Source organism: Anopheles aquasalis, chromosome 2, assembly GCF_943734665.1.
Source record: "Anopheles aquasalis chromosome 2, idAnoAquaMG_Q_19, whole genome shotgun sequence".
NCBI lineage: Eukaryota > Metazoa > Arthropoda > Insecta > Diptera > Culicidae > Anopheles > Anopheles aquasalis.
The window spans coordinates 72,190,953-72,208,146 of record NC_064877.1 but is presented as its reverse complement, the minus strand read 5'-3'; the positions used below and the strand labels follow the sequence as shown (position 1 = coordinate 72,208,146).

The window sequence follows — 17,194 nt, the reverse complement described above, 5'->3', positions numbered from 1 at the left end:
TTTGAGTTCGTGGAACAAATATGCCCATCCATGGTAAATGTCAGCATTTATTGTGATGATACTTGGTCGTTGGTCTTCCACACCATATGATGTGAATTTCATACAAAATGGAAAAGCAAGAACCTTACGCACGCCAATACAAATGCTATGTAGTAATAGCATTGCGATGAATATTGGACCAACAACCTTGAACACTTTACCCACACAGCAAATGCAAATTGATCTTCTTATCAGCCAAATCATGCATTGAAATCATTCGATTTACTTAACGCATTTCTGCTGTCTGGCGAAACACTCTGATCACGGCATCGCACACCTCTTGAGATACACAATGGTTCTCACAGCGAGGAGGAGAATAGCGCATTTGCCTAAGACGGATGAAATAGCAGCCTTAGCGCATCTTAGGCGTGCAAAATAGAGATTACATAATCGAGGCAGTTGGCGCAGAGACTTGCCGAGACCTTCGTCTCGGATCGAGATTTAGCAAACTCGCCCAAGGTAATGCTGCCTCCCCGTGCGTAGATTTCTTGATGCGATTTCATTTGTTACGGTAGCATGAACCAGTCCCCACGGAGATCATAGCTCGGTTGCATCTGGTTGCACTTGCTAATGAGTTAATGTAATATGTGTCGAGGGTTTGCATGATCTTGATCGGTTTTCTGTGGAGAGACTCTTACTAAAGCACAGTGCTGAATTATGTATTGTGCCGAGTGGAATGAAACTATCATTCATCAAAGTAATTTAGTGAAGGCATCGTGTTTGTGAGAAAAGAAGCCAGATAGCAAGAGGAGTTGCACACTTCTACCCTATAGTAGATTAGAATTTTGAAGTTATCAAAAATGCAATATAGAAGCTAATACAAAAGCTAACAACAATTCCCATCCAACATCCCAGCATTCACTACTACCACGCGCTCATAGTTTCCGTTTGAACAGTTTCGAATACAAAACACAATTATTATTAACTTTACCGAGATTGCCACAGAAACCCTCAGGGTTCCAGGGCAACATTGATTTAGTGCCAGCCACAGCATTTCCACAGAAAATGTGCGCTCCCCAATCGTAACCACGGTGGAATTCCGTTCGCTTCTTCGCAAACGGTTCCAATGTCAGGCCAAGACATGCCCGAGCCGGAAAAAGGAATAAAAGCAAAAAGCAGCTGGCGTGGGCCAGGTGTTTGCAAAAGTATGCAAAATATGTATTCAGGGCGCGCGCACTCTACCTCTACTTTCAACTTCCCTCGCCTCCCCGGAGTGATTTGTGATTGGAGCTCGAAAGGGTTTCTCCCTTTTTTGCCCCACGCCACCACCATCCTTCCATTACAGCCAAGCGCGACAGAAAATACTGAATGGGAAAATGCACTTTTCCTTGACATATCCTTGGTGGTTGCTTGCGGTGCACGCTGGTGCGATGTAAAAGGATGCTTGTAGCGATTGCGTCACCTGTAGTATGAAGGTGCACAGCTAGGTGCGGAAAATGTGATGAAACCTGTTCAACTCACTGGCAAACCCTCCTCTTTCTCTTTCTCTGCTCAACTTTCTATGTAGGAAAACTAAGCTGCACTCGGTGACATGCAAGTGGCGCAAACTGGAAAGCCAAAAAGGGGAATGGCGCGCGCCGTGGAAAAATCATTTCATATCAGGGTCAGTATGCTGCTGTTTTGCCTGGATGCACCTTGCTGGTGCAAGTTCGCCAGCTTTTTCCGAACTCCCTGAGCATAGTGTATCCACGGTACACAATTGTTGCGACACATTCCTCCCGCTGACCTTGCATCCACCTTACATCTCGCCACCGTCGTCGTCGCACGGAAGCGAGTGCAGGGAGTGATGTTTTGTTTTTCTCTCTCTCTCTCCATTAAAATGTATTGAAAGCATTTTCATTATTCCACCAATGGCATTTGCTCCGTGTCCGGGTGTGTGTCGCGCTCGTCTGCAGAGAGCGTGTTTGGCAAAACAAACAGGAAGTTACCGAAGCAACGACAACAACCATAATCATGAAAACTATTTCGACGGGAAATTGTTTCTCAAACTCGACGCCTTCCATCGCCTACGCGACACATGACCGGCACTGACACCAGACCAGACCAGAGCCCAGAGCCCAGAGGACCCCCACAATCCGCATCGTTGCATCGTTGCACCGCACCGCGATGCAGGCAACGACCACTGCGCGGAGTTATCACAACGCAAAGAACTGCTTCCAGTTGGCGCGTACGTGTTGGTGGCAATGGTTGGCGAGCTTTCACGTGATACCAACCAACGAACCAATGTCCACTCTGGTTCCGTGATAGTGCCCCTCCAGAGCAGTGAGGAGGTGCACGTGCCAAAACCTTGACGACCATGCTGCTGCTGCTCCGCTTCTAGGCAAAAGTTTTTAATGAAATTATCCAAATTTAAAAATTTCACTTGCAATGGTCACATCCACCAGCGGTGGTGGACTCATCTCGGATGAGCTTTTCGTTTTGTGTTTTTTTTTCTTTCTGTTGTTCGTGCTACTAGTTTCCTCCCCGCTTCCAGGTGCTGGAGTACTATTGGGCGCTATGGGACACTGATAAAATAGCAACATATTTTTTTAACAACCGAGCATAACTTTAGGCTATCGGTGTTGCACACGTTCCACCGAACGGTACTACTGCCACTCGACCGAATCCACGTGGAATGCGAAAGTTGTTGTAGCAGCAGCAGCAGCAGCAGCCTGCCAGAACCAGCCCCAGAGCCAGGAGCCAGAGGATGGAAAGCAAACAAACGCGCGCTTGCGAAAGATACTCTCCAGCATCCCCCCCGTGGGTACCAGGGTGATAAGCAGGGGCTAATAACAGCAAAGGAACACCGTCGCGCGCGGCAAACAAAACCAAAACTTAACCCATTTGTCGACATGCTGTGGCTTTATGGCCATGTTGTTGGTGGCTGCTGAATGCTTTTTGAGTTCGCATTCGCATCAATTTGCAGCAAAACACGCAGTAGCTTTTTAAAGCAGTTAGTTGTAAATTTTAACTAATTTTAATACGAAACAAATCAAACAATCCAGCGACGGTTGAAGCCAATAAAGTCCAACGGCCGGTACAAAATAATTACAAATTGCCAGTTAGGTGACGTAACTGGAGACAGCAACACGGCATTCGCAATCGATATGGCTAAGGAAAGGGTAATCCTTTAATGTTGTTAGCTTAGCAGTTAGTTAGCTTGTCGGTGACAGAGTGGCTTTACGAGGAGCCATTGCGCTAATTACAGACAAATACAGAAACCGTGTAAATAATATTCTGTACAGCACATCATTTATCCTTCTACAAAGCGAACAACATAAATGATTCTTCATTTTGTATCCCGTTTTACCACAATTTCCACAAATGAAAACAGCAATAACGTCTTAAACATCTTCATAATCCATCACAAAACAGCATTCCCATTCAGTCGCGAAGTCCAAACCAGGACCACAATGACGACAAGGTCGATTGGAAAGGTCATGCACAGAGCGTGGGCTTAATTGAGCATTGCAATAAAACGCGCTCTTCTCATTCCAAGTACGCCGCGACGCACCAGGAGCTGCCTCAGTAGCGTCTAGATTCTAATGTCATTAGCGAGCATTAGAATAATTACTGCAAGCGCCGTCGCCGGAGATGGAGAGCAGAGGGGGAAGATTCGAGTTGCTGGCACTGTGTCGCCCTTGGTCAGATGTTGACTCCAAAGTGATTGGACATCGTCGATAAGGGCCCTGCTGTTGCTGCTGTTGTTCTTCTTCCCTTCAATCTCTACCATCGGTGAGAGCATCCGGTCAGCAGTAAACCGGCAGAGAGCAGTCGAGACACATTGTTACACTTGATGGTAGTGTCAAGTCGTCACACATCTCAAGGTCTTCGATCCGATCCCCATCCTCCCAACACCCTTGATGAACAGTTAGCTGTCTGTGAGTGGGACCACTCCAGTGGGAGTTTGTGGTAAGGTGACGTAGCATCTCCAATATCTTGGAGACTGAGGGGCTCTCCCTCTCTCTCTGTTGCCACTCCCGCAAGTTATCCAATTACGAAAAGGAATTTCCTAAATGTTCCAAACAAATTACCCGCTCCGTCGGGCGTTTCATCCTCCGTCCGCGCCATCTCTACGACACGAATGCTCTCACGTACTGAACCGCACATACATAGACACGTATGCGTGTGCAGACTCCGCTTCAGAACCGCTTGTGGAAAACTACAATTAATTCCAAACACTTGCAGTAATGAAGAGAGTCTTCAATAGCGGGCACCCCCCTTTGGAGCATGCGGGGTTGGGAAGCATGCATTTTGGTCTAGAAACAATGCTTAGGAACTTCTGCGTGGCATTTCTGGCTCTCCGAGCACTGTGCAGCGACGACGAAATGTGTTACGCTTGCCTGGGTTGGTGTGCAGGGTACGACGTGCTTCCATGCGCAACCGAATGTTGGGCGGAATTGTGTGGGCGAGCATATTACACCCAGAGCACATTAGACATGATTCCTCCACCCTCCCCCACCATGTCCCCACCGCTGGCCAGAAATGCAACCCGTTGTGTTCATTGTGGGATACAGCGAACGCCGCTGCAGCAGCACCGCGCGTATGTCAAACTATTTTTCTCGTGCATCTATCGTGCGCGGTAGCCTCCACCAGGCGTTATGATGAAGACATCACACCACTCGGTCTCGTGGATTTTCGTTGCCAACACACGAACCAAAAATTCAAAACCAACAACGAACACCCGAAAAAAAGAATCCTTTGTATTTATGATGAATGTGCGATTTATGTGGATTTCGTGCAATTTCGCTACAGTTCGTTTTAAACTATATTTAGACCTCTGAGTGTATAGCATTCCGAATACTATTTTAGTGTAGAAATTTTGGAGTGCACTTCTCACACGATATTTACACAGGTTTTCAAGTCGATTTGGATAAAATGCTACCTTCTCTGCTCAACTATCGATTTTCCCGTCCTGTTTCGCAATGAAAGCACACCAATCGTAATTCATCTTGCCGAGCCGAGCCGAGACAGCAAAGATACTGAATAGTTTACCAGCTCTGACAGGACTGCAAACAGTCATCCTTCCTTGTCCCAGAAATGCATTTTCGCTAGCTAGCCTTTGTTGACCTATAAAAACTGGGTCAACTGGGAGAGACTGGGCAGCATGCGCTCCTCGTTTTCAGGGGTCGTTCCATTCGGAGGCTCCTTTACAACTGGGGGAGCCAAGAGAGCCCCCGATATACTTCGCTAATAGCCTTCGAGTTTCATTGCATTGCTGAATGCATTGCAAGATTCGTTGGATACAGACCATTTACAAAGTTGCTCTTTGATAGAGGCAGAATGGGGCAGTAAATTTTCCCGCACGAAACTACCTAGAAGAGCTGCTAATTTGCTGCTAAACACATGGCCAATTTGAGAGGATGAAATTGGAAACTGGATGTGAGTAAAGCACGGACGGTTCTCTGGACAAAGCATTGAGCCGAAAACTGATCTGATCTTGCTAGACTTCAAGCAACAAGGGCTCGCATTGTACAAGGACGACGAAGATGACAAGAAAAATATCTTTCAGAATTAAATCATTCCTCTTTCCATTCCTCAGAGACATGCCCTGCCCGTCTTTTTCACAAGATTAATTCCTCGAAACGAAGGATACATGTTTGCGCACAATCCGGATCAACAAGAAAAAGGATGCGAAAGGTCGGTTCCTTTGGGCGACAATCGATACCGATAACGTGCGCCACCGTCGTCCCGTAGGCGAACGGTGAGCGAACGAAGGGCAAAAAACAATTTAAATATTCATATCAGCCACCGGTAATCAACGATTGGGAATTGGAATAAAATTAATTCATCGGTACACAGCCGGCACACGGCACATCTCCTTGCCCGGGGGTACGGTTTCATTTGTTCCATCATTGCCAGAGCTCTCTGATTGTCCTTTCCTAGAACTGTGTTCCTCCATTATGTGTGTATGCGTGTTCCGATAATGCCATTTTGGCCAGAAAGGACCGCATCATGAATTATCCTCCAAAAAGGGCAAGATTCAGGAGAATGGAAGTTCTTTGTGTATGTCGCAGATAAGGGAGGGGGGGGGGGGGGGGGGGGGGCGCGCGGATCGAACGCAACAACAAACATCAAATTGTTTTCGAACCGCTTCGAAACCTCCAGGGGTGAAATTGGAAATACGATTTCTGATATCTTCTTTCCAACATGCGAGTTCAAAAGGGGCGGGCGCACCGAGACCAAGGTGGGCCCCATCTTGGCACGTGGGAACAAAACCAAAACAAAACCAAACAAAATTCGAAATATGAAACGCAAGAGTATGATTCTCGGAATCATTGGAAGTTTGGTTCGTACTTTCGCATCAAGACCACCCCCTTTTCGCATAATATGGTCTAGTAGATACAACATGACGAAAATGATAGCCGGCAAACATTGGCCAAAGGACACTTTTGCCCAATGCCACACCGACAAGGCGCGTGAAGAAAGTTTTCCCAAACCAGCAACCAAAACTCGTGTTAAACTTCACAAACACAACCCAAAAGTATCGCGACAGTGCACAGTCTTAATCGAAAGTTATGTCACGAGACGTTAAACGGGCGGCAGAAGGCGGCCAGACCATTCTTTTTCGTGGCCCTTTTGCGGACTTACCTTTCTTTGATTCTCTTACGTAACCTGTAACGAGAGAAAGAGAGAAACGAAGAAACATCATTAGTTGCTAGACGTACACATTCGAGCGCCGGGTTTTATTCCATATTTTTCCGTTTTTATTAAGAAACAGAGAGCAGAACACACATAATGGTGAATTGGAGTGTAAAGCATAAAATAATGCCCCGTGACGGTGTCCCTTTGCTGTGAACGAATCATTTAAAATGCATTATCCGGGGCGGGATTGTAAATCCTCCTGGCGACATTTCTGCCCAACACACAGAGTCCCCCCCCCCGGTACACCACACATCCGAGGGTGGATCTCATATGGAGCAGCCGGCAGGCAGCTAAGCTCGCAATGTTTGAAGCCGGAGTAGCATCGCTGCTTATTAAGTACAACCCCACCCCCGGACGACGTTCACCAACGTTTGCTGCTGCTCGGTATCCTTCCGAAGGACGAACCCTGGGAGAGAGAGAGCACCAAGCACCGAGAGCACAACAAGAAAGCTCCTCGAGTAGCAGGAGTACACATTTTGCTGGGTGAGCGCTGGGCTCCACGATGGTTATGAAAGTCAAATGAAATGTGCATCTCACCAAATGATGGCACCGTAGACGCGGAGAAGTGACAACGGGGCGGTGGGGCGGTTGGAGTGGAGCCGAATGCACGAGCGAGGGGACAAAAAATGCAAAGCAAAGGACGTTCAAATATGTATGAAGATAAATGAATATGCAGTGAGCCCAGGGAGAGGATGAGGCGCACGGACGCTGATGGAGAGACGTGAATTGTGTTACGCGAAAACACACGGAATGGGGCGGGGAACACCCGCATGCCATAAGTATTCCATCATTAATGTTTTACCTGCGCTGAATCCCCCGGAACTGACCTGACAACATGAGACATGCAATCCTCCTTAGGGGACATGGAGGACACTTTCATCGTCTTTTCCGATTTCACTTCAAATCTTTCTGTGCGATAATCACTTTACAGGAACTATCTGACGATTCTCTATCATGCCATAACTTCCACACCAGCGCACATCTGGTTTTAAATTTTATCTCAAAGGCTCTTATGCAAAAGTGATTGCTGCAAATATTCCTCACGGCATTGAGTTGCTTCTTCAGCAACTCCACAGAGCATGAGCGGTGCACGGCAAGCAGTGTATGAGGCACCAACGCAACCGCTGACAGCAGTAATTGTGAAAAGTTTACTACCTTCCTCCCGAAGGATTGCACCTAATGAATGCACACTACTGCTGCTGCTGCTGCATAGCTTCGTCGCTGCACGTCCTTTCACCTGCACCGCTCCTGTTGTCAGTTGTTGGCTTTCGCTTCGCCAACTTGCGGAAACTTATTGCCACATTGCTCAGGCGGGCATTCATTCATTTTGGAAGGTTAGACGCCCAAACGGTGGGCGCCTTGAAGTTGCCAAGAGAAGTAAGCACAAGCCCTTCAGCCTTCCGTAAGGCATCAACCGTTTGCCGTTTGTAAGTGACTTGACTTGGGCGCATTTCAAATGTCTGGCTCCAAGAAGTGGCTGTAGAAAGAGTCAGCTGCCTAGTACACGATGAAGGGATGAATAGAGAGAGAGAGACTGTAACCCCCCGTGCGTCCAAATAAACGCTCTGGTCCCAGAAGAAGGTATTAAATCTACAGCACAATGAGGCGCGCGTTCTTGCAGCCGCTACACAGTTCAGAGGAAGATGATGCTTCTCATCGTTCGCTGCTGCTGCTTACGGCAGAATAATACAGCGACAGCGACTTGATAGATATGAAAGAAAAAAAAACTATTCTTCTATTCTCCGGGCAAAGCACAAAGCTCCAAACTCCCTTTCGAAGGAAGAAGAACTGCTGCGCTCCTTGATGTCACTTTGCGTTGCCTTTGCGCGTCCTCTCCGGTGAAATGATCCTCGCCGAATGCGGTGCCTTCTCCGGTGGTAAGCGACGTTAAGGATGACACTAAGCTGCAAAACTCTTGAGCTTTTTGTGCAGGGAATACTAACAAAGCGGCCCCTTTGGTTGACTGGTTGCGGGCCGGGATAGAACAAACTTCCCAGCAACTCGAATTGCTCACCATAATCTCACTCACTCTCTCTCTCTCTACAAGACTGCGGAGATGGATGATATTGTCTCGGACTCGATGTCGGCTTACGACGATGAAAAGATGCAAAAGTTTAAATGCATAAAAATGATACATTAAGGAGAGGGAGGTCGGTCGGTTGTTCGGTCCGATGAGAAGCTTTTCATTATCAAATGAAGACAAAGCAAAGTGCTGTGTGCGCCCCGTGCCGGTGTGCCGACAGTTTGAGCGTCTAGGCGCTTCCGACGATATACCATCTCCGTTGGCGGAAAGTTTGATTTACGACACGGCAACGGTGATAACAGCCATATTTCCATAAGAATTCCACCATCATAACTCCAACAAACGCTCGGTTGGAGCAGCAAAGTAACGAAAAAAAAAACCCTTGGAAATTCTAAATCCACCTCGTTCGTGTGCCCTTGTCTCCTGCTGCTGTTGCTGCTGGCCAAATAAATTGGCTCACCGTTTGGTGCGCCAAACTCCTGGCTCTAAATCTGGTAAAAAACCCAATCTGCTCCCAGCAAACGCCCAGCGAGAGAGGGCACACCTTGCAACAGGCGGCCATCAGAGAGGCCAGCGCGAAAAACTAACCAGTTGCCAACGACGCTGGACGCGTTTAGCTGCGTTCGCGCAATTTCGAGTTTCAGGTCAAGGGATAAGAGCACCGACAGCACACGAAACTCTCGCCCTCTGCATAAACCGATCAAGCGCGTAGCTGTAGCACGGTCAAATATTGAAATATCGTCATGTACACACACCAGGATGCAATTTATGACCAAACGGGACACGGGAACACGGGACACGGGAACACGTGTGGCTGACTGCAGGGTTGGCCCACGAAATATATCGATCCGAATCTCGCGGAGCACGATTTTTTCCCGTTGGATGTTTTATGCGCGAACCGTGTGTCGTTTCAGAGAATCATTCGGGATCGGGTTTACTCCATCCAGTGAGCGTGGAAAAAAGCTGCCTGACCTGAAGGAAATTTGGCGTTTGGCACAAATCATGCCCAGCGGATGGGGCATGCAAAAAGGGAAAATCCTCCAAAGTCATCCAAAAAGAGACCATTTGATCGGAGCTCAACTGAGGAAAATGCAATTACAGAAAAAAAACCTAGCAATAGCTGGAACCTGGAGGTGGACGAATAGGAGAACTTGAGAAAAATGGCGAAAAAATCATCCATTCGGACGTCAGGGAAATGTTTGAACTTAGCTAACGATGATAGTTTGCATTATTGAACATTATTTACGTTGTTTTAAAATAGGCGTCGTCTAGAAATTATAGTTAAAGCTTACATAAGTGTTTACAACAAATCAAAATACAATATTGTCGACGGAAAGAATGATTTCTGCGTACTTTAAAAAAGGAACATGGTACCTGCAACGGTTGTGTTCAAAATTTGCACCTATTTTGTGTGAATTGTTGACAAAATTTCATCTGTTTTCAAAGCCCCAAATTGAGTTAGCAAGTCTAACGAGAACACAAGCTCCAAATTGGGATTTCATCATCAACGCGTCAACCTGCCACACAGATAAACCAATCCATGGAAGTTGTCTATCCATTTCTGGGCTCGGGAGGGAGGGTTTTTCTTCTACTTGGAGCACAGCGGCCAGCGGCGAACGTGCGATCAAAGCTCCGTCGGCGGAAAAGCGTTAAACGTCACCGTTGCTCAACCGAAACGCACGCATCTTCATCATCATCACGTCCTCTCTCTCTCTCTCTCGCGGCTCGCAGCACGGCGCGGCTCATCGACTCAGAGACCTTGACATGAAAACTCGTCATCATTTACCGTCGGCGGCTTTTCCTTTCCACCTCGTACCGTGCGACACGCTGACGATGGCGGCGGCGCCGGTGGTGGCATTGAAACGAACGCAAAATTTATGGAAAATAATTACAAACGCCGCGCACGACGATGGTGTGGCGGTAGCTTTGGCCTTCCACACGGGGCCACACGGTTTCCAGTGGTCACTTGGCCGCTTGGCGCACCGGTGTGGTCTCTGCGTGTATGCGAGCGAGCGCGTAAGCGGCTGTCAAAACATCCGTCACGAGCAAAGCACGATCTCGGGCCGGGGGGCGCTTGGGGCTTTTGCAAACGCCGAGAAAATTCCATCACACACAACAGACACACACAGCACGACAGCATGAAACAGCGGCAAGCAAGCCATGGCCGGCATGGCCAAGTTTTAAATTTTCTTTAGCCTTACCGCATCTCACCCCCATGAGAAGCCCGTTGAGGACGACGTTTAGTGGGGAGAGGGGGGCTCTAGAGAAGAGGGGAGGGGAAAACTTCGACGGCCAACCGTACGTCCGTCACTGCGCGCGCCCTGGCCGTCAAAACGCAACGAAAATTAATGCAAAAACTGAAGGCAAAGCGAGAGAAAGAGAAGGTGGCGGCAAGCCGACCAACCAGCACACCACAAATCGAAACCACTGGTCGAAAACCCGGCTGGTAGGTTGCGGGGTCGCGCGCCGTCTCCGACTGACGTGTGCGCCCCCGTATTTGCCAGCGAAAAATGGTGGAAAATTGTTCGGGGAAATTTAATTATAATTCACCATAAAACAAAAGTATCGCGGGAGGTGCCGGTGGGTGGTGGTAGTCGGAGCTGAACGGAGGAAAACTGTCAGGAAAATTCAATCTAGCCATGACGCGATTGAGCATGTTTTCCCTCACTTTTATGATCCTGTAAAATGCTATCTACATAATGCTGAATTTCAAATATTCAAGCCAAATACAGCATTCCAGTCAATTAAAGGACAATGTCCTGACCTGGCGCGACCTGCTCGGTGGATGGGCAACTTAAATCCGCGTACTTTTCAATCCCCTCGCGGATGCTTCAACATTTTGCAAAAACATTTTAAAAATTAGACAAACAATCGTCCCAAACGAGCTTTTCATTTTATCCAATAAGTGATTTATCGTTTTACAGCATCCAATAAGGCCACCCCACTTTGCTTTTCAGCCATTTTAATTAATGAAATAACGATTACATCCAGCATACAAAAGGCCGCTTTTCCGTTGAAAGAAGCCCACAATCCCACCGGCAGGCTACGAATCAGAACGCGGACAGCAAATAAGTGGCGGAAAATCATTTATTGGAAAATCAAAATCGTTAATTGCGATCCGATAACGAAAGTGCGTACCAGCGGGCGGGTGGACCGGTTGGATTACAAATGGCGAACAGAAGGTGTAAATTCGGTCGTTTGGAGGATTGAGAATCGAAAAAAAAACAGAACATGCCGTTAGCTTTCGGAACCTTCGGAAGCCAGATTTTTCCCATTTTTTTTTACTTCTGTTTCCGTTACCCGCTGGAAAACACACATTTCCGAGAAGTAAATTTGAACCAATCAAACGGTAGGCTATTGTCGTGTTTGCCGGTAAAGGTGACGTCGCGCGCGTGCCAAAGGTCCTGGAGCTCCTGGAGCGCGGGTGTACAATTTGGCGCGGTAATTGATTTAATGAACTTCCACCAACTCATCTCCCCGTATCTTTCTAGCCGCTTTCGGATGCTGTTGCGTTGGGTTTTTGGGGACCGATCAAGCGATATTAAAGCAGACGAATGCGTTGAAGCTATGAATTGAATGAGCGAATGAAATGAATGAGATTCATTCAAAGCATTCTCCGAAAAGGGAGGAAATTACTGATGATTACATGTGCCTTATTAATTAAATTCCAAAGCAGATCGCGTAATCCTTTTGAGTTGGCTTGTAAAGTTTGTAAAAACTCTCAAAAAAAAAAAGGAAACACAATTCATCGCCATCACAACGTCGCAACCATCGATCTGTATTGAAGCCCCATGGCAATCGAGCATCAACCAAACTCCGAATGCGTGGCAAATGAATCCGGAAAAGGGCCGGAAATCAGGCTAAAGCCACAATCAATGTGCATTCTGCACGGGATGTGGTTTTTTCGTGAAAAGCCATTCCTGTCTGCTTTTGCGGTGAGCATCAAAAAAGGGGGTGCATTATTTTTTTTCTGTTCAATTTATGTTGCTTTTTCGACGTCACCACATCCCTGCAATCGGAACTGGCTTTTCGTGGTACAGAGAGAGCCCCCAACCCGCTTTTACGACTTGACGAATGGTTTCTATGACCTTTTTCGATTGACGCCGATTATCAGGCTTGTGCAGGAACATCATCAGCAACGCGCAATGGAGCGATTTGATTACATAAACAAACCAAACCAAAAAAAAAGACTAAAGTGCATCATGCATCCAACGCAACTAACGGATCGTTTAGGACAGATTAATTAGTCATCACGCTACTCGCCATCAGTCGGTGGGCAACGATTTAATCTCTTTGTCGAGCTTTGCCTTTTGCGGCGCAGCAGTGACATCACGTCGATTTGATAGCGATTTGGTTACTTTTTGTGAGGATTTTCCATCACACGTTAAGGGGTAGCTGGTAATTTAAAACACTTCAATAACAAACAATGATTCAGCATTCACAGGGGGTTGCTGCAGGGAGTAGATTGTTCGCAAATGAAAATAAATAATGTAGTTCATAGTGCGCATTAGGCATGCGTTGCTGACCGAGTGGATCACTGCACACATGTGCGCACATAATTTTTGAGACAACTTTATTCCATGCATCGTAACACGCGAATAGAGTAACAAAAAAGTTAAAAGATAAAATGCATTGCGACGATTCGTTTGTTTAATAATAAATTCAACGGATCTACATACACCGGACGGAGCAGTAAAAAACCTACAAAACAGTCCGACCTAACCGCACGACTACCAAAAAGCCCCACACAGCACACCGGGTTTAAGAGAACGAAAATGGCGGAAGCACATTTCGAGCGGTAGCAGATACACCCCACGAATCCTGCAAACCAAATACAGCCTGCGGTTTAATTAGTGTTGCCCACATTATCCTGCGCCCTTTCACTCTTCATTTCTTCATTGGTTGGGTTCCCATCATGCTGCTTCCCCTTATGCTCTGGAGGGCAATTACCGCCATCATCATATTGGTGGCTGACGCTTCGGTCACAAACCAAATGCAACTGGAAGAGCGGACGAGCGGACACGGAGACCCGCCCGGACCTAGGCAGCAACCTCGAAGAGCATCGATGTTGCGATGCTGCCAGCGATGCATCCTGAGGCAGCATAATATGTTCAACGGCCGCATGATCTCTGCCTCTCCTCCGCCTCCTGCCAGACTGTGTATGTTCGTCTGGAAGCCGCCATCGTCTGTACGGCGTCTGAACAAACAAACGGCTGGAAGGATCTGTTGCTAGCAATTAGAGTCTGGTTGCGGCTTCGTGCCAGACACTCTCTTACTAAGCAATTTCCCTCCCAGCCAGCCAGGTTTGCGAAGCACAGACGAAGGTTTTGGTGGAGAGCGTCCACTACATTGCAGATTCGTAGGAAAAATGGGGAAAAAATAATGAATTATTTAAATGTGATGATCAGGCAAGCAAAGAGCGATGGCGTGAGAGTGGAAAGGAAGAGTCTGGACCCGGAACACTCGGATATCTCGAGAGAAACCGCTAGCACCACGCAAGGGCTCTTTTCTGGTTGACCATCATAATAATAATGCCAAGCGATACAGGAGGGGACGCTGATTACAACAGTAACTGCTGCGAACCGGCGCACATGCAAAGTGAGCTTCTCGAGCCACGCCACAAGTTAATTCGGTTTGGGTCCGATTTTATCGTTGGCCACGGCCACAGCCAACCACAACATCCGGCAGGGGTGGTGGGGATGATGGAGGCTGTTTGATCGACCAGAAATGGAAGCAAAAAACAAAAAAAGCGGAGAAAAATGCAAATCCTTTGCGGTTTCCCTTTGGCGATTCTTTCGACCCGAACCCTTTGCCTCACACACACTGTTATGCTGTTGCATAAATTCATAAATGTAGTGTTTTTCTTAGCATCCAATAATCAGCACAGAGGCAGGCTCATGCTTGGTTGTTCAGTTCACATGTATTGTAGCGCCGTTGAATAGGTGAAACAGAAACACTTTTTGCTTCAACATAATCGCATTGTTCCTTCGCAACGTTCGGCTGTAAAAAAAAATGGAACGGAATACCACAGGATAATCCAAAACGGAACGCAACACACGCAACACCACCGGGCTCAACAGGTAATACCGCCAGGTTGGGAGGATTTAGCATGCTTACACCATGCGGCCACAGCTCCCACAGCAGCCCAGGGCACATTAGCGTATGAATTCGAGCACGAACATCGATCAATCCCCACCCCCCGGGGGGCCGGAAAGATGCCTGTGAGCCCTTCCACCAACACCAACCGAGTGGAAGAGAAGAGGAATTTGGTTCGCAGAAGAGGAGAAATATCATATTTATGCGGCTCCACCTTGTGTGAGCGATCGGGCTTATAACCAGAGCTCGCCACAGTGTGTTTGTGGTGCCTCGTATGAGGTCCTCCTCTAACTTCATTCTTCCTAAGCCCCGGATTTATGCTTCTTCTCTTCGCTACACGGCCCACTGTATCGACGAGTGTGTGTCTTCAGCTTCAGAAGCCACAAGATTTAATCCGCATCTAATGGGATGGGACAGTTTATGGGTTTCCCACCCGAAGTCTGCCCCAAAAAAAAAGGAACGTTGGCTATCAGAGAGAGAGAGCTGCTTATCAGCCTCCATTTCACACGAGCCCCTCTCACCAAACTCCCGCTGCGCTTCTCCTTAGCCGAATTCATAAAACAGAAAAGGTTTTGGCCAAGACTTTTCATCATACGCTTATCGGTGCGCCGGTGGAAAATCATCTTTTGCGAAGGGAGATAAACCAGGGAGCTGCCGAACGAATGGTAAAGAAATTAATAAAAACACGAAGGTGCACAGAGAGAGATTTGATGATGTTTGAGTTGGCAGAGTAAAGACAGATGAAAGTAATCATGTTTCGAAATAGGGTGTTCTCTCTGCATGATTCACCGGGTTGATTTTTTAAATTATACAAATGAGATCTTCTATCGTTGTTCTAATCATTACAACATGAACCTTTTAATGCACCGGATGGCTTCAAAAACGAGCCGCACATAATATGCAGCGAACATTAGCAAATCATAAATCGCACCGTGCAATACCGAGTTATTATCCTTGCCAAGCCAGCAAAGCAGTAAAGCCCCGGACCGGAAATAACTAAAAATAAAGAAACAGAACCAAGCGACCGACCGTCATCGAGAACTGAAATATGAGTCAACGACAACTAAGAAAAACGGGGAAAAAAGAAAAAGAAACAAAACAAACCACGAGCCTCGTGGGAGAGTAGTCACAGCTCGTAAAATTACTCCTCCTTCCGAGCGGAGGATGGGGGGATGAATATTTGAAACAAAAACAACCAACCCCTCCCCACACCCCGAGCCACCCGGGAGAGTAATAGGCTCTCTCCTCTTTCTTAGTGTAGGCAGTTTCCCCCCCCCCCCCCCCCCCCCTTTTTATTTCCACCCTCCACAACACCGATCGAGAATCCGCAGCGCGTGCTGCAGAATATGCAAAACTCTGGTCGGTCCACAACAGCATATTTTATTCCATTTCCGTGCTCTTCATCCCTTCATCTCTTCCTACACCACCACCACCACCACCACCTCGTCGTGGGTGGGTGGGTGGATGGTAAACGATGTGGTGGCAGCACACACTACCTGCCACTACCGTGCCCCGCCAGGGGACGATATGCTACCGCGCGGGAAAAAGAGGTGCAACATAATTCATCGATTTTGTAATGCAAAACGGGAAGGCAGCAACAAAATGCTATTCTGGTGTGGCGGCTTTTGCAGTAGGGTGCAGGGTGGAAGTGAGCTGGGAAAGGGGAAGGAGAAGAATATGATTTTCCTCCTCTCTCTGCTCCCGCAAGCACTCAACGGCAACAAGGGGACAAAAGGAAAGAACGAAATGGGGCCAAAATTTATGGCTGGTCAGTTCCGGGCGGCTGCAGGTGGTGCCTCGGACTTGGCCGCTTTTTATCCGCTGAAAGCAGAGAGTGTCCTTTACCGAATGACCCACATGTACCGCCAGCCAGCCAGTCAGCCAGCCAGCCAGCAGGGCCGAGAATAAATTGAAACCACACCCAACCAGAAACCTATTAATGCAAGGTTTTCAGAGCCAACGAGAGACCCAAAGTGCCGGGCAATTTGCGAGGTCAAGAAACCCGCCCTCGCATCATCCTCCCACCCCTCGGGCGCGAATAATGGTCGCAAAAGCCGCGGAAACAGCAACCGAAAAGGATCGTTGTTGTTGATGATGACGGGCTTAATGGGATGGTGACACGCGAACGCGCAAGAAGTACCGTTGTGGACACAAAGTATGCAAAGAAGCCAAGGCTCGGCAGGCACGTGGATCGTTTGCACCTTATAGCCCTTCCCCCCTTCCCCACCAAGAGGTGCGCCACACCAAAAACCAACGAGGTGCTTCCGTGAGTGGTAAAGGAGCTAAGATATTAATGGTGGGCATAAAGGGCAGCAGTGGACGTCGTCGTCATGCGTGGAATTCACGCGAGAACCGATAACGTGGCGCTTGTATCTGTGTTTATGTGCTAGAAGCACAGGTCCGGCCGCGCGA

The 17,194-nt window shown here is 47.7% G+C and overlaps 1 protein-coding gene across 2 annotated transcripts in view; it reads right to left on the bottom strand.

Annotated features, from left to right (window-relative positions):
* The window catches only part of LOC126569129 (disintegrin and metalloproteinase domain-containing protein 10), a 46,515-nt gene that overhangs the window by 16,943 nt on the left and 12,378 nt on the right, over positions 1 to 17,194 (bottom strand). For both annotated transcript variants that reach the window (XR_007607787.1, XM_050226019.1), the window contains exon 2: positions 6,610 to 6,633. Coding sequence is in view for 1 of the 2 variants with exons in the window: in XM_050226019.1 (XP_050081976.1) it covers positions 6,610 to 6,633 (24 nt within the window). In the remaining variant the exon portion in view is untranslated. The remainder of the gene's footprint in view (positions 1 to 6,609; positions 6,634 to 17,194) is intronic.